The 27,009-nt window shown below is 37.6% G+C and overlaps 1 protein-coding gene across 2 annotated transcripts in view; it reads right to left on the bottom strand.

Moving 5' to 3' along the window:
- The window catches only part of LOC131402969 (E3 ubiquitin-protein ligase RNF170), a 29,795-nt gene that overhangs the window by 772 nt on the left and 2,014 nt on the right, over positions 1-27,009 (bottom strand). Inside the window, exons 2-7 of one of the 2 annotated variants that reach the window (XM_058537417.1) lie at positions 22,438-22,581; positions 15,313-15,388; positions 12,620-12,728; positions 7,776-7,849; positions 6,649-6,699; positions 4,029-4,139 (exon numbers count right to left, since the gene is read on the bottom strand). In XM_058537417.1, coding sequence (XP_058393400.1) covers positions 4,029-4,139; positions 6,649-6,699; positions 7,776-7,849; positions 12,620-12,728; positions 15,313-15,388; positions 22,438-22,574 — 558 coding nt within the window. In that variant the 5' untranslated portion in view covers positions 22,575-22,581. The remainder of the gene's footprint in view (positions 1-4,028; positions 4,140-6,648; positions 6,700-7,775; positions 7,850-12,619; positions 12,729-15,312; positions 15,389-22,437; positions 22,582-27,009) is intronic. The other variant, XM_058537418.1, reaches the window with a different exon arrangement.

The following is a 27,009-nucleotide window of genomic DNA, read 5'->3' as shown; positions in this document are numbered from 1 at the left end:
TAATCTGAGTTAGTAAAATAAACCAAATGAAGGACCTAGTGTGTAGGATTAGAGTCTGAGGCTTGAGCTCAAGTCTCAGCTTTAAATCAGACAGACATGGGTTTGAATTCAAAGTCAATCACTTATTAGCCAAGTGACCTTAGGGAAAGTTGTTTAACCTACTAGAGATAAGTCAACGACTAATTGAGTATTCATGTGCCATGAGCACTATTAAGAACTAAAAGAGACAGTGTATATAAAAGACTTTTATAAACTGCCAGACAACATATAAGTAGTATATATTAAATACATCAATTTTGATGGCTTTGATAGTCTAAGAATAGCAATGAAACTGATTCCTTCTTAGGATGTTTATTCTGTTTAGTTTGAGTTTAAGCGAATTACTAATTGCCACAAAGATTTTTGGAATGCCAGGCCCTACTTTGCTGCAAATGATTGTTTCTGAATATGTAGAGAAACACATCAATCACTAGGTTTTTACATAAATGAGCCTAATTTTCACAGCTGAAATGTAACAAATTACATAAAATTTTAACAATTGAAGGATGTGGAGAAATTGGAACCCTCATACACTGTTGGTGGGAATGTATGGCCCCTTTGGAAACAAGAAACAGTTTGGCAGTTCCTCAAAATATTATACATAAAGTTATCATAATATCCAGCAATTCCACAATGAGGCTTATACCCAAGAGGAATAAAAACTGTGTCCACACAAAAACTGGTAAAAGAATGTTAATGGCAGCATTATTCATAATAGCCAAAAAATGGAAATAATTCAAATGTCCATCAACTGATAAATGGATAAACAAAATGTGATATATTATTTGGCCATAAAAAGCAATAAAGTACTGAGATATGCTGCAACATGGATGAACTCTGAAAACATTATGCTAAGTGAAATAAGCCAGAGACAAAAGGCCATATATTATAATATCCCATTTAAATGAAATGATGAAATATCCAGAATAGCCAAATCTATAGAGATAGAAAATGTAGATTAGTGGTTGCAATGAACTAGGGAGAGGGTAAGGTAGAGGGGAGAAGGCGAAGGAACTGCTAAAGCTTTGGGGATGATGATAATATTCTAAAATTAAGATTATGGTGATAATTAGATTATATCTACTCTGTAAATTTACTAAAAACCATTGAATTGTACACTTTAAACAGGTGCACTTTATGGCATGTAAATTACATCTAAACAAAGCTGTTAAAAAAAAAGAGAGAGTACCAATATCTATCTGTATGACCTTGAGCAAGTCAGTTTGTTCTCTGTCTGTACACTGCTCATTTGTTCTGTAGCTGTTGACAACAGGAGCTAAGGTCCTGTGTAGTAACGAACTACGGTGACTCCTCAACATGACTTCTTTCATTATCTCATTTCTCAGGGGTTGGTAGATGCAAGGGAAACTGACCAGAGGAAGTAAATCACTTCCTGTGGTCATTCCACTGCCCACAGTTCAGCTATTTTTAACCATATGTATAAATATCATAAATCCAATTCTATGTCTATATTTTATTTAACAAGTGCCAAATAAGTTGAGAGGGAGTTGGAGACAAAAATGGGAAGAATTGAGCAAGTGATGAGAAAACAGTTTTAAAACTCCACCAGATAAAGAAAATCTTGTAACTCTTTGGAAAATTGGTCACAAAAGAACAAAAATGGGTTTTTTAGAATCACTTCCTATGTTTTCTATTCTTTATAGAAGAAACTAATATTTAAAGCAAAACAGCTATACAGCTTTCACAAGGTCTCTGGTAAACTGCTTTAAATATTCTAATGACCAGCCAGTATGTTTTTTGAATGCTTTTCTGTCCTTTATCAGAGCTATTTTGTTCACTTGTCATATGGTATCATTTATATAAAATCTGTAATAATTAGACAAGAAATATGAAATGGGTTATTAAGAATGTTTGTATATTAATCATAATCTTACTTCAACTTTGAATGAGGTAGAATAGCAAAGTAAGAGCTAAATGTCTTCATTATATTGTAATTTCAACACGTACCAGCTTTCTTACCCATTAAATATCTATCTGACACCTGCAATAAATAGTAATTGAGCAATGGTATGCTTCACACAAAAATATGAATGAATATCTTAAAATGATTTTTTTAAGTTCAGTGGTAGTTCTTGAATTTGAAACATGTTAATTTTCAAAGAATCATCCTATAGATGTCATTAGAAGATACGTAAAAAAATTGCTGGAGGAAAATAGCAGAAGAGGCTCCCAAATAACTATGGAGGACAACAGTGACTGGATTGTTTTTCTTGTTGCTTAAACATCTAAAAGAGTTACCCATTATTATCCACAACAGTTGCAACTGTATGCCCCTTGATGTACAGGACATCCCAGAACAAGCAGTACGTGCAAGCAAGCACAAGAGCACACAGGGGGTTAACACTGAGCATTTTAATAGCCTGTGTTTTTGCCTGGGAGTAGTAGTATCAGTTTTTATCTTAAGGATAACTCATGAATTCATTCAACAAACATTAAGGGCCTACTGTATCCCAGGCACTAAATTTGGCTATGAGACTATAGTAGTGAGTAAATAAACCCAGTCCTTGCCCTCAGGAAGCTTCTACTCTACTGAGAGAAAACTAATGAAGGAGACTTGAGTACTGTTTGTGACAAAAGCCATGAAGGAAAGGTACAGAGGGCAATACTAGAGAATACCTCAGTTGATCAGGGAAAGCCCTTCTGAGGAAGGTCTGTTTAAGAATGACCTAGAGGATGAGAAGTCAGCCATGAGAAGAGCAGAGGGACAAGCACTCCAAGCAGAGGAAATGGCTTGTGTGAAGGCGTTAAGGTGGACAGACTGGGATTGCATTCTGAGAGCTGAAAGGAGGCCCGTGTAGCTGAAGTGCACTGGCTGAGGGGAGAGTGGCCCAAGGCGTGAGGGAGTGAGGGAGGCGCCGGGTCACGCGGGGCCTTGTAAGCCACAAGTAAGGAGTTGGAACATTATTCCAACGTGGAAGTTTTAAAACACAAGAGCCTCATGGTCTGACTTATGTTTTCAAAATATTACTCGGGGTGCTGTGCAGAGAAAAACGTCCAAGTGAAGAGGCCACTGCAGCTGTCCCAAGCAAGAGTTGGTGGTGGCTTGGACTGGCATGATGGCTACTGGCGCAGGACGTTTTTATGAGGTAAAAATGACAGAATCCACAAAAAAGAGAAAAGAAATGATACAACTTATTTATAGATCAGATGAGGGAGAGGAGGAAACTAAAGCTGAGCTGAGTAAGGCTGAGAAGAGACGTACCTGAGTTAAGGAGAGAATCAGCTCAATATTATGCATGTTAAGTTTGAGATGCCTATGGAATACCCAAGTAGAGACGTCAGCTAAGCAGCTGGACACCCAAAGTCGGGGCTTTCCCCATAAATTTGCACTTAGTAAATTCTGGTTTTTGAAGTACATAGTCAGTCATACACACAGTGCTAGAATTCTTTGTTAGATTTTCAGAAAACTGGAATGAGTCAGGAAAATGTGACAGTTTTTAATTTATCAAATGCCTTTTTTGGGGGGAGGTCAACTGTAGAATTAATATGTTCTTTAAAAATAGAATGCTTTTGAATAGCTAAGATGACGTAGAAAAAAACCTCCAAAACCTAGTGTTACTTAAGGGAACATTTCAAACAGGTGGCTGGGGTAAACAAAACAGAGTAAATCACAATTGTAAAACTCTCCAGAAGTTCTCAGTTGTAAGTTTTCTCATAAGACAAACCCTATTTTAGAATCACATAGGAGTCGATAATTTTACATTTCCTTCCAGTTTTTCCTATTGCTGTTTTGCTGGTATTTCATAAAGACTTACGTAATGTCTTTTTTTTTTTTTAAGAGAGAAAACTGTAGTCTTTGGGAAAGCTGTGATTCAATGAATGACAACAATGATGAAGGTAAAAACTTGACCTGACATGCATAACCAAGAGATTTTTCATAGTCGAAGAACATTTGTTCGTTAAATCTCACTTTACAAAAGAGAAGTATCATTATACTCTAACTTTGCACCTGCTTTAACATTACTTACAGATCTGGGCTGCCCTGAGAATCTCCGGTTATAATCATTAATATCTTGATGCAATGGTGTGACATCCTGAGACTGGTCATCTTCACCAAATACTGTTAGCAGTAAAGTTACCTGTATGTTACAGAAAAAAATTGTTACACCTCTCTGCAGCATTAATTTTGTCATTTTGTACTATTATTCAATAGAATGAGAAAAGCTTCTGAATTTATGTTTTCATTCATTTCTTTTAATAAAGGCAACACAAGGGGGAGTAAGTTATTATTGCATTACAATAAAATCCGATGCAAAATGTAATTTGAAATCCTATGAAATAAAATGGTACCTTATCCAAACACTGGTTCTAATATTTTCCAGTCCACACCAGGGATAAAGTCAGTAGTTCTCTGTATGGGCTAACACATATTTGAAGATATTGGAATGATGAAAACATTCAGGAGCAAAGTGACATAAAAATATATACCTATCAGTTTGAGAGAGAAAAATTAGGGATTTCTTTTTTGGTATCACAATCATGGGTCCTTACCCTCACTGGTATTTGAAATACCTTTGAAAGCTACCACCCACGACACAGCGGTAAAGTTCCTGCAGGGACTGGCTCTCAGGCACCCGTCGCTACCACAGCCACAGAGGTCCCTCTCGATACTGTTGTACGTCTAACCTAAGACGTCTCCCGGTTTCTCCTGTGGCAGAGGTAAGGGGGAACACAGGTCCCCCAGGACCACACACAGGTAATCAGGAGATGACAGGACCTCGAAAGACATGCACATTTTAAACTACAACAGCCACTACAGAAAAGGGTCACTGATGAGCTCTACAATGAGATAAAACGGGAAGGAGTAGTGACAGATTCAGGTTTAAGTCATCTAGCTGTTTTTATCGTTCCTCCATTCAGCTGTAAAACCAGGGCCGCCCACTGCTCAGACGCTTTCCACACAGCTCCAAAGAGGAGTGACTAAGAGCAGCAGGTGGCAGAAAGAGCAGGGGCAGCCATCTCTTAACAAATTTGTTAATAAAAATGCATTCTCCTAATAAATACTAATTGAGCACCTCCTGTGGGCCAGGGACCACGCTGAGTGCTAGATATACAAAAAATGAAGACACGGCCTTGCCCCTTGGTGGTCATAATACCCAAGACAGAAGGGGAGGCAGACCTGTTCAAAAGCCTGTTCTAAGGCCCAGTGGTAGGTGTTGTACAGTCATCTGTCCTTAATGACGGGGCTGTGTTCTGGGAAAGGCATCATTACGCGATTTCGTCATTGTGTGAACATCACAGACTGTACTCACACAAACCTAGATGGTCTAGCCTACTACACACCTAGGCTCTATGGTACTAATCTTATGGGACTACCGTCATGTATGCCGTCAATCATTGACCAAACGTTGTTATGTGGCACATGACTGTACTGATGCTTGAGAGTAAGGACTTCTTCTGCCTGGGGTGTCCAGAAAGCTTGAAACTTAAGCTAGCCCTTGAAATGCAGGTAGGCCCATTGGTGTGTTAGTGTATGCATTCAGGAGAGAAGTGGTGAGCGTGCTCCAGTCAGAGGCCGCAGCCTGTGCATTATGATTTCCAGTGAAACCGGAGGTGGAGCAGGGACCTGCCACTTGTCTTGCCTCCAGGATAAATTACTCTACAGTCAAGGAACCAAAAGCTATTACATTAAAACAACTGTATCTCCACCTTTCTAGCCTCTAGCCAATTTATGGGTGGTCCAAAGGACACCATAAGCTACTCTCTATATATATGCCCTATGAAAAGCCTTGGTAGAGCCAAGAAGAGATAGGTGGCGGAACTAATTCTTTAATGTAAGACCTATGGCCTGTCTCAGTGACGCTGGCCAATAGCTTAAGATGATAAGAGGTGCTATTGGCAAATAAGCTTCAGTGCTGACTGCCTAGTGTCACACATCAAATCAGCAGAGAGGCAGTATAAAAAAAAATCAATTTTCCTCCTGAGCATGCAATAAAAAGTCAAATGTGAAAGAGGCCAAATTTGGAAATCTAGAAGCAAGAAGGAAAGAAGAGAAAGACCTGAACTTTCCTCTCTGTATCAAAAAAGAAAGCAGTGGTGGGGGGAAGTGGATAGCCAGAACAAAGGCTGAAAGGTATATATACGTGTGTGTGTGTATGTGCACACATGTGTATACATGTTTAACAATACCTCCTATATGGTTTTGTTTATATAAATTCCAAAAATCAGGCAAAACTAAACAATAATCTTAGAGGTGCAAGCTAAGGTCATGAAACTATAAAGGGAATCAAGGAAATGCTCATCATACAAGTCAGACAGCGTTACCTCTCAGAGAGGGGGCAGGGTGCTGGCTGGGAAGGTCCTGGGAGGATCTGGGGCTACTGGCCAGCTTTCGTGTCTTCACCTGAGTGTTGACACTCAAGTGCTGCTTTGTGATAACTCAGTGAGCTGTACTTTGCTTTGTGTGCTTTTCTGTATGTCTGTTATATTTTACAAAGAATTTTTGAAAAATGATCACCTCTTCTATCATTTTATTTTATTTTGTGCTCTCTGTGGGTTATGCCTTCACAAAATGTCCTTTACTGTTGTTTCAGTGGGGTTGCGAGACGGAGCACAAGAAGATATACACATTCAGCTTGATGTCTTTACCTGGAAGTTCTCTGTCCTTTGCAGAACTTCACTTTGCACACTGAAGACTTCCTAAGGAAATGCTGTCTTTTTACGAGTTCATAACTTGTTATCAGAAAGGTATATATTTTTAAATGAAAAATAAAATAAGTATAAAATAAATTATGAAAAACTGTATACAACTGATAGAATGTCCTATTTTGCTAAATTTACTAATTAAAAAACTAAGAACTTCAGCTTCTCAGGTTTTTCAGTATTTTATTTTTCCAGTTTGTCAAAGAAATTGAGAAAATTTGGTACATCTCATCCGTGCTGACATTTCAGTCTTCAATATATATTTATAAAACTTACTGCCTCCCTCCTGAGGTAGCCTCTACACCAACTACAATAGTCTAATCTGTCCTGGATAATGCAATGTGATTATGTCTCCAAAAGGGACATTTAAAAAAATCATTATTCATCATTTAAAGCTATCTGGACCCTCACTGGAGAAGGGCAGATTAAAAATAAATTAAAGGGGCCGGCCTGGTGCCATAGTGGTTAAGTTTGCACGTTCCACTTTGGCGGTCCGGGGTTCACGGGTTCGGATCCCAGGCGCAGACCTACACACCGCTCATCAAGCCAGCGGCAGTGACCCACATACAAAATAGAGGAAGACTGGCACAGAAATTAGCTCAGGGACAATCTTCCTCAAGCAAAAAGAGGAAGATTGGCAACAGCTGTTAGCTCAGGGCCAGTCTTCCTCACCAAAAAAAATAAAAATAAAAAAAATAAAACAAAATCAATTAAAATAAATTAAAAAGGAAAAACAATTTTTTTCAAAAGAAGTATATGTAGGGGATATTTGCTTAAGTGTGATTAAGTTCAGTGATTCCTCTGCTGGTATTACAACAAAGACTTAACTGGGATTTGGGGGAGGAGTCCTTTACCAGTTGTTTTTTACTACAACTGAAGGATTTCAAAGGGAATTCCCTTTTTTTGAGGTGTCTTAAAGACATTAAAAAAAAAATAATGGAGTAACATCATAGAAGCTTTGGATAAATGAAGTTCTGGTGAAAATATCAAAATAATTCAAAAGGTAGACACAAAAGTATAAAAATTTACAAAATGAACTAGCATAAGTGATGCTTTCTGGATACAAACATTACCGTTTGTCTACAGATTGGACAGCTGATTGCCCCCAGCCATGAACCATATCGCCAGTACGCAATAATACAGGTACCTAATGGGAAAAAAGAACATTAACACTGATGTTTTAAAGTCCACGTATCCTCAGAAAGTTTCAAAGATTTGAAATATTTTAACGGTATCACCTTATTTTAAAATATTTTTTACTTCACCCAACCAACTCTTCAGACAAATTCAAATCTTTTATTTATTTATTTATTTATTTATTTATTTATTTATTTATTTTCCCCCAAAGCCCCAGTAGATAGTTGTATGTCATAGCTGCACATCCTTCTAGTTGCTGACAAATTCAAATCTAATAACAACTCCCAGCCATTGGAAAATATTTTTATTTAAACTACCAGCTAAGACAGACATTTTTACACAATCAAAAGTAAGCATGCATTAACTGCTTCAAATGCTATGAGGCCTCAAAGACTTAAAAATAGAGATGCCCTATGACCCAGCCATCCCATTACTGGGAATCTATCCAACGAACCTGAAATCAACAATCCAAAGAGGCTTATGCACCTCTATGTTCATTGCAGCATTATTCACCATAGCCAAGAAGTGGAAGCAACCTAAGTGTCCCTCGACTGACGATTGGATTAAGAAAATGTGGTATATATATATACAATGGAATACTACTCAGCCATAAAAAAAGACAAAATCGTCCCATTTGCAACAACATGGATGGGCCTGGAGCGTGTTATGTTAAGTGAAATAAGCCAGAAAGAGAAAGACAAACACTGTATTTGTCTTTCACTCATATGTGGAATATAAACCAACACATGGACAGAGAAAACTGTACTGTGGTTACCAGGGGCAGGCAGTGGGGGTGGGGGGTGGGCACAAGGGGTGAAGGGAGTCATATATATGGTGATGGACAAACAAAAATGCACAACCCAAAATTTCACAATGTTAAAAACCATTAAAACATCAATAAAAAAAAAAAGAAAAAAAAATTGCATTTCCTATGTAAAATAAATAAAACAGTAATTAAACATCATTGTAAATATGACAATCAACAAATCACAGCATAAATTTTCTGTTCCAAATTTGGTACGTATGTTACAAAAATACAACTTCTATTTTTTTAAGAGTTTAGAAAGCCAAGTTACTTAAACATCACTAACAGCAATTAAGCAGTATAAGCAAGGAACCAGAGGACACAGAGATTACATGCTCTCTGCCCTGATCAAGTTTATCATCCAGTGTAATAACTGAATCAACTTTAGAACTGGATGTATTTGGTTTTGCTTAAGGTGTTCATGAGCAGCAAAACAGCTAAACACGGCCTAAAGGAAGAGCTTATAGACCTCGAAAAGTGGTTGGTGAACTAAGAGAATAAGCACTCAAGTTCAGACCAGGAACAAACGAAGAAGGAATACTTTTAAATACCATGTCATGTTTAAGGAGCCAGTTTGTTTTCTTCTCTGCAGGACACCTGTTTCTCGGACCACCCAGGTCCCACTATGAATCTGAACCAAGTGCTTCCTGTCTCTCTTAGCCCCCAGGATCTTCTCTGTAGTCTTACTCTTGCTGGAGCAACCTAGCTTAGCCCTCCTGTGTTCCCTATGCTGATTCCTCCAGATCAAATAAATGTCCAGAATTCAGAACAAGCAATGACAATCAAATTGAGGAGACCCAGGTGACATGTTCAAATCAATCAGAAGGTATTACATCTTGAATTGTGTAATATTAACTCAGTACAAAAGGAGTGCACAGAGGGAGAACTCTCTGGGATGCATTAGAGTAACTTGCAGAGGAGAAAGGATCTGAACTGAACTTTGTAGCAGAGGTAAGACTTAGGCAGAAAATAGCGAGGAGGATGCTCCAGGTTCTATGAACAGCAAGAGCAACGTGGAGGCAGAAATAAATGGTGTGTGAGGAGACTGGTGAGCAAACCAACGGCTAAGCACAGGCCGTCCAAATGGGACATTACAGTGACTGTGGAAAGAAACTGGCTCAACAGTTTAAAGATGAATTTAAAAACTAAACAATCTTTATCTCATCTCTTTTCCTCCTCTCAGAGTGCTGCGTTAATTAGATAATATTTATTAAGTTCTTTGAGCAATCCAATTTCGTATAGAAACTATATAAAAGCACAACTTATAAATCTGTTAGTATTATTATTACCATCTGTAATGGTGCCTTAGATTTATCTATTTCCTTTTCACCTAAAAGTTCAGTGTGTTTTGACATAAGTTAAGTTATTTAATCCCACATCTCTTTCCACAAACTGGGGTATAGGTGTCCTTGTTTTGCAAATTATGGAACGACCACTTGCCTGCACTGAGAAGCTAGGGTCCAGCAATCAGACACTTCAGTTCACACACATCTGCCATGATATGCTTGATGTTCTCCCTTTTCCTCAACTTTCCCTCTCTTTAAAAAGAGAGATCCACCTAAATAGGATGGTGGGAGAGATGACTCCAAGACTTTAATCTGGGGCACAATCTCTCTAAATGTGTTTATTTGTACAATGGGAATAAGACCTCATAAAACTGCTGGAGAATTAAATAAAATAATGTGGGTTATGAATGCAAGCAAGGTGAAGTCTGTCGCTGTTATTATTCTCAACTCACCATAAACGAACAGAGCTGTCGTTCCATGTATAGGAACTACTAAGCTCAAGTGCTCTTTTTTTTTTTTTTGATTTATTTATTTTTTCCCCCAAAGTCCCAGTAGATAGTTGTGTGTCATAACTGCACATCCTTCTAGTTGCTGTATGTGGGACACGGCCTCAGCATGTCCGCAGAAGCGGTGCGTCGGTGCGCGCCCGGGATCTGGGCCTGGACCGCCAGCAGCGGAGTGCTCGCACTTAACCGCTAAGCCATGGGGCCGGCCCTCAAGTGCTCTTGATACACACTGCATCAATGTACTTGAACTACTACTATTCAAAGAAACACATTTCTGTTTAGTGAGAATTTGAATAACTAGTTTTTCTTTAACTTTTGAACCTAGAGACAGTAAATAAAAGTGTCTAACAAATAGAGCAGGATATCAGAAGCAATCTACCCTATTACCTCAGTCCCAGAGGTAAAACCAAGAACACGATACAGCCATCTTTCAGTGGACCGGGTTATCCACTTGGTGAAATACCTAAGCCTGGGTTGGCAAATCAAGTTCATCTTGTCTGCCAAACCTCACTGATTCCTAATACCTGTCTGCAGTCCTGCGTTATAGGATGGCTGAGGCCACGTCCAGACTCAGAAAAAGAGCATCAAATTGATTAGGAGTATCTACCAGAGGTCTGAAAGGGGGAAAAGTATCTGCTTTCTCTGATGGCCGTTTAATTCTCCCAGTCTGATCTTTCATTATTTTGCTGCTCATTAGCATTTCCATCAGATAATTAAAGATAAACACTGAAATAGTGTTTTATAATTTGTTATCTGCTTAGGCAAAAACCTTAGGGCAGAGGTTGAAATTAACGGATGAGGCAATAACGGGATTAGTCAGTACTTACTAAACGAGCACTAGGTGTAGAAAACCCTGCATTGCGTGGTATGGATTTCCAATACTTATGTCATTCCCAACAGTATAAATTATAACATTACACAACTAAGAATTCTATATAATGAATCTTAGACAAAAGATACAAAGAGGAGAAAGCAATTTATAGGATCATTGTATACTACATTTTAAATTAGTCTTTATATGGAAATTGAGTACATTTTGGGAGCAATTAGAACCCTATCTTGAATACAGCTGTTCAAATGGAAAGAAATACTACCAATAAAAAATAGGTTGAGTGATTGGCTAAATCTTAAGTAGAGAGTAGTTGTATAAGCCACCATTCACAAAGACTTCAGCATTGGCTTTGAGGTGAGACCTAAGTTTAAAACCTGGCTCTTTCCCTTAGCAGCTGGGTTACCCTTTGTAAAATTTCTTAACATCTCTGAGCCTCAGTTTCCTCATCTACGGGGTCAGATGCGATGAAGTTGTTAAGTGTCCAGCGCATAGTAGGCATGTAATAACTAACTGTCCCCAATCTCGTATGACCATAACAAGCAAGGACTGTATGATAGCTCATTATTCCCTAAGAAATCTTTCCGGAGGGTCAGGAAAAACGACGAGGGTTAGAAAGCATCCCTTACTGAAACTAAGTAAGCGACATCAACATTCCCTTTTTGTCCCACTACATGCTCTAGGTTTCTCATTCTCCCTTACCAAACCTCTTGAGGTCATGAAGAAAGAGAGGCTAAGAACTTCTGTCCTGACTCAGAGTGAAAAAGAGGTAGCAGAGCTAAGGGAAGGTCTTGGGCAGGGTCCTTGAGAGAAGAAACTTCCTGCCTTGGGAAAGATGAATAATCAATGAAACTACCAAAAGGTGATGAACAATGAGGGATTCAGTGAAGCCCCCATGGTATTGATATACTTGAATTACTATTCAAAGAAACACACTTCTGTTTAATGAGAAGTTGAATAACTAGTTTTTTTAAATCTCTGAACCCACAGACACTAAATAAAAGTGGCTGACAAGTAGAGCAGGATATCAGAAGCAATCTACCCTATTCACGAAATACAAAATGTGCCAAAGAGAAAATTAGGAATCCAGCCTGTGCACACACATAGTCTATTTATTTATTTATTTTTCCCCCCAAAGCCCCAGGAGATAGTTGTATGTCATAGCTGCACATCCTTCTAGTTGCTGCATGTGGGACGCGGCCTCAGCATGGCCGGAGAAGCGGTGCGCGCCTGGGATCCGAACCCGGGCCGCCAGCAGCGGGGCGCGCGCACCCAACCGCTAAGCCACGGGGCCGGCCCCCACACACATAGTCTAAATCGTCACTTTTTACCAAGTATATTATTGTTTGCTTACCACAAAAAAGATGCCCACAGTTTGTTTCAACAGGGAAGGAGGCCTGATGTAAACAGATTGGACAGTACATGTCAGTGTAAAACTGTTGTCGAGCAGCAGCTGGCGCATCCTGATGAGAAAACACGTGTATATGTTTATACGCGACACACACAGTTATCTTTATGTGAAATTATCTTTATGTGAAATTATACTTAAGAACACAGTCAATACTGTGTAATCCTCACCAAATTTTAGATGTGTGACAGTTTAAGGTCGCATAAGTTTGATAAAGTTATGAAGCTATATTCGTGTTTTATTTAAACTGCATGGTCTCTACCCTCCTTCCTGAACACAGTTTAAAGATAAAAACCTAGATGAACTCAGGAGTTTCTCTTTTACTCCATTAGAGTAAGTTATTCTGAGTAACACAAGGCTGAGCTAATGCATACACTGAAGAATAAGAAATGTCAAACCATTTCCCAAGTATTAGCTTTCTCTCATTTTTAACATCGTTTTCATTCATACATTCCCAGCAAGTGTTGCATGTATGCTGCACCTCACAAGAGATCAGAATTAAACTTTCAGAAGAATAATTGGCCATTTGGGAAGTAGAAAAATTTAAGACCACTGGTAACTTGAACTTAATCCTTCACATGGTCAGATTACCAAATTTTAATGTTTCTCGGTTATATCACTGTTGTGATTGTACTAGATATCAAAGAACCCACTAGAGCGTGAGTGCTGTGAGGACGAGGACTTCATCTGTAGGACTCATTGAGTAAGACCCCAGGAACTGGAGAATTATGTAGTACTAGTACCGAATGCGTATCTTTTAAAACACTTAACAAAAGCTGTTTTTACAGCACCCAGCACACATCTTATAAAACAAAGTAGCTGGCATTAAAAATATCAAATTATCCAAAAAAAAGTATCAAATTGCTAAATATGAGCTACCCTTTTTTGTTTTGCTGAGGAAGATTCGCCCTGAGCTAACATCTGTTGTCAATCTTCCTCTTTTTGTATGTGAGCCACCACCACAGCATGGCCACCGACGAGTGGTGTAGCTTCACACCCAGGAACCGAACCTGGGCCGCCAAAGCAGAGGGTGCTGAACTTAGCCTCTAGGCCACTGGGGCCGGCCCTGAGCTATTCTTAATTGTAAACTAAATCAAAGATTTTTGTCACCCAAAATTAATAAACCATGACTAAAATCCTCTGTGTCCTAAAACAGTCCTAAAATACTAGAATACTCTATAAGCCAAAGTCACAACTTGATGCTATAGTCTTTTATGTCATTTTTAATGGTGCAAAAAAGAAAAACATACAGCACTTAATGTCCCCCTCTCTACCTTTTCTCTTCATTATTCTTCTCTGGAAATTGACAAAAACCCAATTACCAGTGCTGTCCAACAGAACTTTATGCGAGAATGGAAATCTTTATCTGTGCTGTTCAATATGGTAGCCACTAGCCACATGTGGCTATTGAGTACGTTAAAAGTGGCTAGTGTGACTCAAGTACTGAATTTTTAATTTTACTTAATTTTATTTAATTTCAAGTTAAATAGCCACATGTGGCTAGTAGCTGCCATATAGGACAGCACAGAATAGGCTAAGTCACTAGCTTTATTCTAACTAGAACTACATGTCATGCCTGAGGCAGGTGTGAGGTAGATGAATGGGAGAGTGGTGCAAAGAAATCTGGAAGATCCACCTCAATCTGAGACTCCTGGATAGCTAGATCTATTCATGTAATCCTAGTGTGAATTTAATCAAATCTTAGGGATCTAATATGTTAAATGGAGATAATAATAGTTGCCTTACTTATCATGTTTGAAGATTAAACAAGATAGTTGTATGTGAAACAACTTTGTAAATTACAAAAACTATCCCAGCATGAATTATTGATAACAATAGCTCTGGAACAAAGTACTACTAATATGCTTAAACTATTTTTTGCATCAATGAATTTAAGTCATACGAAGGCAGGAATACTTGTTTGTTTAGTTCATGATTGAATTCCCAACACCTACAATGGTGTCTGGTGCATGACAGATGTTCAATAAATATTGGTGAATGGATAAATTATAAAACCCTCTTTGGAATTAAAGTTTGGTAGCTAGGAAATCAATTTTTAATTTTTGTTTTTTGATGTTAGTTGTGTTGGCATGAAGATGTACAATATCCTACTTAATGCAGCTTTTATAAAATATATTACATTTCTGGTTCTTAGAGAGTCCATCTGGTTAAAAGCAAAGAAGAGGCACAGGAGAAAAGTTTTTGTCTTTGCCTAACTAGTTTTGTTAACTTTTTACCATTGAAGAAAAAGAAAAGGAAAAAAAAAAAGCCACCCCTTATAGTCATTTCCGTGTAGGTCTTAGGGGAAAACATGTTAGAAAGAATAGTTTTTCCACTACCTTTCATTAAAGCCAATTAGCAATTATTTCCTCACGAGTAAATAATAGGAAAACTGCAGTCTTTTAAAGCAAGTTAAAAAACAACAACTCATGAAAACATCTGAATATGTTAAGACTAGTCATTTGCCTAATCTGAAAATATACAATCAATAGAATAATTTAAGGTAACTTAAAGCAGAAAAGAAGCCCATTTTTTACTTTTCCAAAAGGTAATTTATTAATGCTTCCTCACAATTTCCTATGCGAGGGGAGTAATAACATCTGCTCTTACATAAATGCATGTCTATATAACAACAGTACCTGTTCTGAGTGAAGTTGCTCCCGAAGCACCCTCACTAGCTCTTGGTTTTCTGGGTGAATGTTTTGATGTGCATTTCTGTTGAATAAAACAGAATAAACTTTGAATATAAAATATTGTCATATGAATCAGTTTTCTTTAAGGGTCTAATTTTCAACCTAGAACTACTGGTAACTTAAATGTAAATGACGGCATATGACTGTACTCCAGTTCCAGGACTGAAGATTCCAGGCTATTCTGAGATCACTGATTATCAGCTCATTTCAGGTTTAACTGGCAAATGATGAAATCCAGAGGTCTAGTACTTGAGGATTTAATGAAACTGCAGACACAAATAATATAAAAAACAACACATTTATTTCTTTTGTAAAATTCCTTCAAAATAAGCAGCTATATAATTCTATATATTAAACATTTGAACACTTTTCCATATCTAATTAGGTCTTTGTCCCAACTTTTCACCTGTGAGGAGAGGGGAAGAGAGAAAAACAAAAACTAAAATTACATAATGTAGAGAAGCCAAAACCTAACATTCCACTAGTATCTTAACATTAACGATTTAAATGGAGAATCCAAGGTAAGAAGTTAGTGGCTGATATAAAAGGATGGGATAAGACGTGAGTATTGAAATTAGAAGTGGTGGCTAGGTTGGTACGGAGGGGTAAAGATATCAGCTTAATTTCATTTGGCTGTATAAGTTTTTCTAAATTTAAACCTCTAACAGCAATAATTTTAAGTGCATACAATCCCAGTTTTACTCTATAGAAGTCTTTATTCTCCAGGTGAACCAATATCCAACAGTGATAAGAACTCTAAATCAATATTCTAACAGGATAGGGAAAATTAAAGAAATCCATCCTACGAATATTTAATTTTTAGTAAAAAATTCAAATTTTAGAAAAGAAAGCTGACAAAATATAACCATTAGTTCAGAGTGGACATAAAAACAATTTAAGTCAAATATCTAATCACAAGCTCAACATAAATACAATGAAACTACTTGAACTCTGTTTAAACATCTTAAATTTTGGTGGATTATTTATTGTAAAATGCTATGTTTCTGTGATTGAAAAAATGATCTATGAAAGTAAGCTACTCTATGGTGAAAATAATTTATCAAGGAACAACACCGGAACCATCTCATTTAAATACCAGTAAATACCGAGCTAAGTGGCATTTCTCCATTTTTGACAGTGGAAAACCATTCCCTTTTCACTGGAAAAAGATAGTCATGACTTTTTAAAGTATAGATATAAACCATGTGACTGGAAGGTCTTTCTTTTGGTTTCTTTACATAAAAGATATAAGATTCTTAAATCTGGTAGTAGAGTATTAGAAAAGTGAAAATACAGCCAAAGAGGGGCCAGCCCAGTGGCGCAAGCGGTTAAGTGTGCGTGCTCCGCTGTGGCGGCCCGGGGTTCGCGGGTTCGGATCCCGGGTGTGCACCGATGCACTGCTTGGCAAGCCATGCTGTGGCAGCGTCTCATATAAAGTGGAGGAAGATGGGCACGGATGTTAGCCCAGGGCCAGTCTTCCTCGGCAAGAAAAGAGGAGGATTGGCAGATGTTAGCACAAGGCTGATCTCCTCACAAAAAAAACAACAAAATATATATATATAGCCAAATAATAAGAACAAACAGCCCAAGATGCTGAACACGGCCTGTAGCTCAGGTAATTAAATGTGACTGGCAACTATTAGTACAGAACCAAAAATTTAGAAAACAATGGGATAAATTAAGATAGACTGAAAGCTAGATTAGAAAATCTGGAACATATGATCACCTTAGCTACAAGAAAATGACAGGGCATTTGACACTAAGCAGGCCTAAAGTAAGATGCCAAGGAAAACAGTGGCTCTAATATAGAACCGAAGTACATTTGTTGTTGTTATTGTATTTACCAACGATTTATGGTCCTTCTCGTTCTTTGAAAGAAGAAACCAAAACTATCAAACCAGTGAAGTTATATGTGGCCCTGGAAAGGAGCCAGGAACCTCTGATATGAGGAAAGAAATGATACCCAGACCCTGGGTCAAGAAAGAAAGTTTGAATCAAAGTTTACAAATGTGCAAAAGTATGTGGTTGATAGGTTAAATTGCATACCACTTTAAAATGCATACCAGACTGGCTTCTGGTATGTCAACAAATGGCAGCTACTTACTAATAGCTCAAGAAGGAAGAACAAATAAAAAAGATTTAAAAAGAAATGAATCATAACTACCAAACACTGCTGAAAGAAATTAAAGGAGACACAAATAAATGGAAAGACACCTAATGTTCATAGACTGGAAGACTTAGTATTGTTAAGATGTCAATACTACCCAAAGTGATCTATCTACAGATTCAATGCAATCCCTATCAAAATTCCAACAGCATTCTCTGCAGAAATAGAAAAACCCATTCTAAAATTTATATGGTATCTCAAGGGACCCCAAATAGCCAAAATAATCTTGAAAAAGAAGAGCAAAGTTGTAGGACACACACTTCCTGATATCAAAACTTAGTAATCAAAACAGTGTGGTACTGGCATAAGGATAAACACATAAACCAATGGAACAGAACACAGAGACCAGAAGTAAACTCGCACATATGTGGTCAACTGACAAGGATGCCAAGACCCTTCAACGGGGTAAGGAGAGTCTTGTCAACAAATGGTGCTGGGAAAACTGGAAATCCACATGCAAGAGAATGAATTTGGATCCTTACCTCATACCATATACAAAAATTAACTCAAAATCGATCAAAGACCTAAACTTGAGAGCTAAATCTATAAAAATCTTAGAAGGAAACACAGGAGAAAATCTTTATGACCTTGGATTTAGCAATGATTTCTTTAATGAAACCAAAAACACAGGCAAAAACAAAAAAACAGATAAACTTGACTTCATCAAAATTAAAAACTTAAAAAAAAAACAAAACACTGTGCCGAACCCAGTTTGCAAAAAAATAAATAAAAACTTTTGTGCAATATAAAGAATATATAAAGAACTCCTATAACTCAAAAACAAACAAGCAAACAACTCAATTCAAAGATGGGCAAAGGACTTGACTAGACATTTCTCCAAAGAAGGCATACAAATGGCCAATAAGCATACGAAATGATGCTCAACATCATTAGTCGTTAGTGAAATGCAAATCAAAACCACAATGAGATATCACTTCGCACCCATTAGGATGACTCTTATCAAAAAAACAGAAAGTAGCAAGTTTTGGCAAGAATGTAGAGAAAATTGAACCCTCATGCATTGCTAGGGGGATGTAAAATGGGCAGCCTCTCTGAAAAACAGATTGGAGGTTCCTCAAAAAGTTAAACATAGAATTACCATATGATCTAGCAATTCTAATTGAAAGCAGGGACTCAGATCCCTATAATACCAATGTTCACAGCAGCATCATTCACAATAGCCAAAAGGTGAGAACAACCCAAATGTCCATTAACAGATGACTGAATAAACAAAATGTGGTATATACATACAATGGAATATTATTCAGCCATAAAAAGGAATGAAATTCTGATACATGCTAGAACATAGACAGACCTTGAAAGCATTACGCTAAGTGAAATAAGCCAGACAGAAATGGACAAATATTGCATGCTTCTACTTTATGAGTTACCTAGAATAGGCTAATTCATTGAGACAGAAAGTAGAATAAAGGTTACCAGGGGATGGGGAGGAGGGAGAGGGAATTATAATTGGTACAGTTTCTGTTTGGGATGATGAGAAAGTTTTGGAAATAGACAGTGGTGATGGTTACACAACACTGTGAATGTACTTAATGCCACTGAATTGTACATTTAAAATGGTAAATTTTATGTTATGTATATGTTACCACAATACAAAAGAAAGAATTAATTATAATGACTAAAAATATCAAAGAAATTACAGAAAAGAGACAGAAGGTTCCTTTGCTTGAATTTTAAACTATGCATGCTACTCCTCCCACAACTCATCACTAATTGATTACTTCAGTTGAAGTAACAGGATTACAACTGCCAATTGAATCTGAATGTGAAGAGAGGGACAGGAATTTAAACTGACCTCCCACCCAACCATATGACAGATTCAAGACACTGACCAAGTAATGGGGAGCACCTTATATAATTTGAAAAGTTATTTCTTAAGTTGAGCCCAAATCACATTATTTATCTTCACCTATTGGCCTTCGTTCTGCCCGTGGAGCTACACAGAATAAATCTAATTCTGCTTCAACAAAACAAGTCCTCATCATATTTAAAGACAGCTTTTATGTTCGTCTTTTTCCCTAAGCTAGATATCCCCAGTTCCTTCAAGCATTTTTATATGATTTGTTTCCGTAGCTTTATTCATTCTGATAACCTCCCCTGAATGTTTTCCATTTTAAAATTCTTGACCCAAACTGAATACAATCCAAAAGTGACCTTTATCTGGGTATTTTGATTAACGCAGCCTAATACTGTTAAGTGTTTGGCATTTACAATATATAATTGCCTTATTAAATAGAAACTTTCAGTTTCACATCATTCCAATCTGTGGGGAAAAGACTTTTATTATACAAGTAATAAATATCCATAGTAGAGAAATTAGAAAAACAAATAATGGAAAAGAAAAATATTTTAAAATAAAATTAATCTTATAAAAATTTTTAGACAAAATCGGCTACTTGACTTATGGTTTTGTGATGTGTCTCTCACTCAACAATTTATCACGGAGACTTTCACGTGAAAATAAAGTTCTATCTGCATCCCATTCTTAACAGGTAAAGAGCAGATACTTCATTTGTATTTACCTAGTCATGACCCATTTTTTACTTTATAATTATTGAGATATAATTCACACACCATACAATCTACCCATTTAGAAGGTTCAATTCAATGGTTTCACAGACATCTGCAACCATCACCACAGTCAATTTTAGAACATTTTCATCACCTTGAAAAGAAACCCTATACCCTTTAGCTATCACCTCCTATACCCCCACCTGCCACCCCAGTCCTAAGCAACCACTAATCCACTTTCTATCTCTACAGATTTCCCTATTGTGGACAATCATATGAACAGATTCAGATGTGGCCTTTTGTGTCTGGCTTACTTCACTTAGCATGTTTTTCAAGTTTCATCCATGATGTAGCACGTATCAGTATGTCATTTCTTTTTATAGCTGAATAATATTCCATTGTATGGATATACCACATTTTGTTTATCCATTCACCTGCTGATGGATATTTGGGTTGTTTTCACTTTTTGGCTATTATGAATAATGCTGCTATGAGCATTCCTGTTCAAGTTTGGGTGTGGAAATATGTTTTCATTTCTCATGGGTATGTGTATCTAGGAATGAAATTGCTTGGTCATATGGTAACTCTATCTTTAATCATTTGAGGAACTGACAGTTTTCCAAAGTGGTTGCACCATTTTTACATACCCACCAGCAGTGTATGAAGGTTCTAATTTCTCCACATCCTCAACAACAATTGTTATTATCTGACTTTTTGATTCAAGCCATCCTAGTGGGTATTTACTTGTATCTCACTGTGGTTTTGATTTGCATTTCCCTGATGACTACTGATGTCAAGCATTTGTTCATGTGCTTATCGGCCATTTGCATATCTTCTTTGGAGGAAGGTCTATTCAGATATTTTGCCCATTTATTAATTGGGTTATGTGTCTTTTTATTACTGAGTTTTGAGTTCTTTATATATTCAGATACAAGTGCCTATCAGACATATGATTTGAAATATGTTCTCCCATTCTGCAGATTGTCTTTTTACTTTCTTCATGCTGTCCTTTGAAGCACAAATGTTGTCAATTTTGATGAAGTCCAATTTATCTGTTTTTTTCTTTTGTTGCTCATGCTTTTGGTGTCATATCCAAGAATCCTGATGATTTACTCCTATGTTTTCTTACGAGATTTTCATAGGTTAGCTCTTACATTTAGATCTTTGACCCATTTTGAGTTAATTTTTGCAAATAATGTGGTATGGGCCCAACTTCATTCTTTTGCATGTGGCTATCCAGTTGTCCCAACATCATTTGTTGAAATCTTTCCCCACTGAAAGGTCTTGGCACCCTTGTCAAAGACCAGTTGACCACAGATGTATGGGATGAGCCATTTGTGAATCTTGATTCTGTTGTACCATTAGCTATCCTTCCCAACTGACAATTTAATTAGGATGCTTCTTATGTCTTCTTCATCCCAGTTGCTAATAGAAATGAGTAGAAAAGGCTCAAGGGCAGAGACTGGCAACAATTCAGTGTCTTCCTTTCTTGGTTTACTTTCGAACATTAGTCAGTACTCCTGGGAACAACCTGTCAACCAGGTGTAAATGCATTTAAATCAGCTATCATCTAGTCATCAGTTCCCCGTTATGTTCGTAAGTGTATCACCAGGTACTGTGTAAAATACGCTACTGAAATCAAGATAACATTACCCTAATAAGAAACTAGCCATGCAGAGGTAAAAGAGTAATTTAATCACCATTTTTTTCTAAATATTCACATTCCATTTAATAATCCTTTCTATAATTTTTACAGGAAACTCACTGATCTGCACTTTTTGAAATTAATCTTTTTTCTATTTTATACTTTTTTGTCCATTTCTGTTTTCAATGATATATATAAAATTTCACTTATCTCTATGTGTTTACACCTAAATTTCTAGTTTATTACCTAGTCTCTGTCTATTGGTATATAGACATCTGAGACCTTTAAATATTATTCCAGGTTCTATAACAGTAATTTTAATTCTAATCTTAATCCCCTCTATACTGTCCAAGTTTTTTTTTTTGCCTCAGTTTTTCCATTTAAAAACTGAAAATATTTTGCACTTATTATATCACCTACAAGGTGATGGATTCAATTATGAAAATTACATTTTTAAACTGTGATACTCCTATAGAAAATATTAACATTTTATTCAAAATATGGATGATAAATTTAAATTTTATCCACTAAGACAGTTGATGACAGGAAAAATATAAGGTAGCATTTAGAGTGTAGGGGAAAAGAAAATACCTTAGTAAATATGTACAATTCCTGAGATCTATTACTTGCTTTTCATATTAAGTATTAAACATTACTAGAAGCAGTGATAAAGTCAGTGGCCCTTGGAAATACATATGATTTCAATTCTTTTGTCCTTTAGTCTCACCTGAAAAGTGCATATACCAGGGTAGCAATCAAAGCGAAACTGACCACAACTGCCACAAGTACTTGGTCACTTACTCCTTCTATGACTGAATCATCATCCAGTTTCAAACTTTGAACTTCACCTTGATATTTGGCCATTCCAAGTCTAAAAGATACAGAAACAAGAAGAAAGTTACAAATGACACAGTGAAAATGAAATATGCTAATAAAAGCAATATACATATAACTGACATATTTATATTTATATTCTATTTCTTTTAAGAAAAACAATTACTATAATTTATCATCCATTTACTTTTTTTTTGGTGATGAAGACTGGCCCTGAGCTAACATCTGTGCCAATCTTCCTCCACTTTGTATATGGGACGCTGCCACAGCATGGCTTGATGAGCGGTGTGACAGTACACACCTGGGATCCGAACCCATTAGCCCCGGGCAGCCAAAGCAGAGTGCAAACTTAACTACTACACCACCTGGCCAGCCCCAATTTACATTCTTTTAAAGCAGATTTTTTAAAAATACCCTTTCCTCTTCAAGCTTAGCTCCTTTAAGAAAAAAAGACATTCCTCTTGCACAACTGCTCTTTTCTCACTCTTGAATACCAAATAAATTCTCCAAGTAAATCAGATCCTTCTTCTCCCTCATGGCACTGAATGTGCATCATGGAATTTACCATGTATGGATAGGGAAGGAAGTACATTGTCTTCTTCTGTAAATATTCCTATATTACCTAGCATAGTGCCCTGTACACAGTAAGACCTAATAAATATATGTTTAAATAAGAGTGATTCACCTTACTTATCGTGGTAGTAATTTGAAAAGTAAAAGACATTGAGGCTAGAAGACATTTATATCTACACTAAGACTACTTGAATTAATGAAAATTCTGGTGCTTGAAAAACTATTAACCTCACCTGGGACTAAACTCATCTTATGGTTCAGAATTCTTTGAACTGCCTGGAATATGGAATCACTCTGAGGCTGCATTTCCTTATGAAGAGAAAAAGGAGGGTATGAAACTCTCCTTCCCATACACTAAACTAGAGAAAAATGGTAATACCCAATTTCTATACGTATGAGGGAAGATAGCCCAACCACATCAGTGTCCAAATATCACAGGTAATTCATATTTTTTACTGGCAAAACAGGAAAGTTCAAAGACTTATAAGACACTTAAAGGGAAATAAAGGAAATAAATATTCAATTACATACATATGACTATTCACAATTACAAAATTCTGTATTTATGTAACTTACCGCACTGAAAAAAGTTTTTATTCAATATAATCATTAATCAGGTGAGTCTCTGTTAGGAGGTCACTTGAGTGTGAAAGTCGAACACCTTTGAAAAGGATCTGAACTGGCTGCTAGTAAGAAAATCACCTCATGGAAGAAACTTAAGCAAACAAACAGATCAAAGGTGGCTTTCATCAGCTTTACACGTAGTAATCACTTGATACATCAGCAACTTTCTAATGACAGGTTTCAAATCTCCATTATGAAGGCGTATACCAGGACACTCTGAGAATAGGCTCAAACTCCCCTGTGTCAAGATTCCCAGCCTCTAATTTCTGAATCTGTCTCACAGAGTGGTGGGGCTTTTCTCCTATGTACACATTTACACAGTTTACTACTTGGTACTTTTTTTTTAAAAAATGGGTTACATTTGTTCCTACGTCTTCCCAAGTATAATCAGTGGTAATGTGACCAAATTCTACTGTACAAATTACATATATTCTACCGTATAAAAATAGAGAGAGATATTTGACTTCTACGGGTACAGCCTTAAGATGCTGCTTCATGCACAATTCCAAGAGCTCAGAGATCCAGGATACTTGAAATATTTCAGAGCCATATGTTATTTGCATCATTTTATAGCAGAAGTTCCCAATGGTGTTGAAATGCAGCGTTACTTTTTACTACCACAAATTCTGGTATCACCAAAGAAGGTGCCTGAGCAGAGAGAGGGGAGGAGGGGGAGACTGTTGATAAGCTGCTGAGAGGAACAGAGAGGTCAGCTGCATCTTCCTGTCATAGGGAAATCCCAGCTAAACCCAGGGCTCCCACACAGAGAACTACTGATGGTGTCGGACCTACTGTGGGGGCCTTAATAGTTCAACTCCCACCAGTAGTTCTTCTTATAATCAGAGTAAAAAAAGGAACTGCAGGAGCCAGTGGCTCAAAAAACGAGGTATTACAACACCTCTTCTGTTTGGAAAGAGGCCGATCTCAGATTACAGGGGATAAACAATAAAAAGAAATACAATTTTCTACTTGAGGAGATAACACAATACCTCAATCCTGAAAATGAATTCCAAAGTCAACCTGAACTTCAGTTCTCCAACTTTTGCTTTTCACAGTCAGGACCTGTGTAGAACAGATCAGTGCTGCTGATTTTGCCCAGTGGCACAGGCTCTCAGCTCAAACCGAGCATTGCTGCGTGCACACCAACAGCCCTGCAGTGTAGCTCCAGTTCTGCTACCATTTAAGTTCTCAGGGTCTCCCATTTTCTGCAAATGTAAAAGCTGGAATTCAGGATTTCTTAAATTTCTTCCACCACGATATTCTCTGATTCAGAGTTTTTTGGTATAGAAAAAAAGTCAGGAAAGATAAATACCAAAGGTTAAAGTGGTTACAAGCGGGGAGCAGCACTGGGAGAGCTTCACCTTTCCCAGGATACGGTTCTATAGCTTGAATTCTTTCCAAGTATGTATTACTTTAACAATAAAAATAAAAGCCAGTGCCTGCTTCCTCCCTTGAGAGATGAAAATTAGGCTTCAGTGCTCAAAGATTTAAAATGTCTGCCTATGGGCCAGCCCCAGTGGCCTGGGGTTAAGATTGGCACACTCTGCTTCAGCAGTCCGGGCTCAGTTCCCGGGCACGGACCTACACCACCGGTCTGTCAGTGGCCATGGTGTGGCGGTGGCTCACATACAAAAAGAGGAAGATTGGCAACAGATGTTAGCTCAGGGTGAATCTTCCTCAGCAAAAAAACCAAAAACAAACAAAAAATAAATATGATAAAATAAAATGTCTGTCTCCAGTCCCATTCTTACCTACCAACTAGACACCCTCAGTTTCCCGATGGTGCCTTCTAAAGATGACAGTGAAGGGCACTGGGAGGCACCCATAGTGACCACATCTTATTCCCCTGAGCAGTGCACAGGGAATATTACATGTTGTAGGGGCCGCTAAATGCTGCTTACTTGAAACCCTGAAATAAAGTTATTAAATTGACAGAACGTGGTATCTAATCTATCTCATAAAACCCATCAAATATGAAAATAAGAGTTACTAGTACTCTGTTTTTAACTATTTGAGATTTATAGAAACAAAACACTGTAGATCTTGGAAGCTGTGTGTTTTAATTGATAGAAACCTGAAGAGGAACTGGTTTCCAGCTTTGACTTAGTTATTGATTAGCTGGCTAAGTCTTATTGAAGAATAGCTTAATATATCGAAGAAGCATAAGCTTTGGAGTCAGATAACTGTGTACTTATGTAAAATCTGGGTCTCAGTTTCCTCATACGTAAAATACATAAAATTAATTTGAAACATATCAAATGTCTGCTTTTTTGGCAAAAAAAAAAAGTGCCTTGTTTTGTAGAGTTTATGAGATAATGAAGGTAAAGCATTTAGCATATTGCTTGGCCCATCATATGGGCTCTCAGTAAATGGAAGCTATAATATTTTGATTACTATTATTAACAACTGTCAAGAAATCAGCAGAACCATGACAACACTTAGCCATGCCTTCCCCACGGCTATACTATGTAGCATCTCAAACTGTCTTTAATCAAAGCTCTCAGTGTGTATTCCCTGGGAAGACAGGATAAACTTGGGGACCCTGTCACGCAGGATACCACCATGCTTACTTAACTCTGATACACAACTGTAGATGAGGACTAGCCTCCGACTAACTGGAGTAAGGAGACAGCTACAAGTTCCACTCAGCTCTCTTCGGTCTTTTTCAAGGCTTTCAGAAGAAAAAAAAAGAAAGAAAGCTCACAGAAAAATAAGAGAAATACAGGAAATTCCATAACTTCAAAGGAGAAACTCAAGGTCTTTTTACCCAAGCTCATGTAGAAATGTGATGGCCACATGGCTTCAGCAGACAATTACTCACATCCAAGAAGCCTTTTTTTTGTTTTTTTTGGTGAGGGAGATCAGCCCTGAGCTAACATCGGCGCCAATCCTCCTCTTTTTGCTGAGGAAGACGGGCTCTGAGCTAACATCTATTGCCAGTTCTCCTCCTTTTTTTTTTTTTTTCTTCCCCAAAGCCCCAGCAGACAGTTGCATGCCACAGCTGCACATCCCTCTAGCCGCTGTACGTGGGACACGGCCTCAGCATGGCCGGAGAAGCGTTGCGTCGGTGCACGCCCAGGACCGAACCCGGGCCGCCAGCAGCAGAGCGCGCGCACTTAACCGCCAAGCCACGGGGCCGGCCCCCAAGAGGCTTTTAATATAATTTCCCTCATCCAAGGTAATGGGAGCTACAGCACGAAACCTCAAGAACACTGCAACATCCTGCACAAATGCATTGTGGATGAGCAGTCAAGCTGACAAAAGGCAG

This window comes from Diceros bicornis, unplaced genomic scaffold (assembly GCF_020826845.1).
Source record: "Diceros bicornis minor isolate mBicDic1 unplaced genomic scaffold, mDicBic1.mat.cur scaffold_408_ctg1, whole genome shotgun sequence".
Classification (NCBI taxonomy): Eukaryota; Metazoa; Chordata; class Mammalia; order Perissodactyla; family Rhinocerotidae; genus Diceros; species Diceros bicornis.
This window is presented reverse-complemented; position numbering and strand designations above follow the sequence as displayed.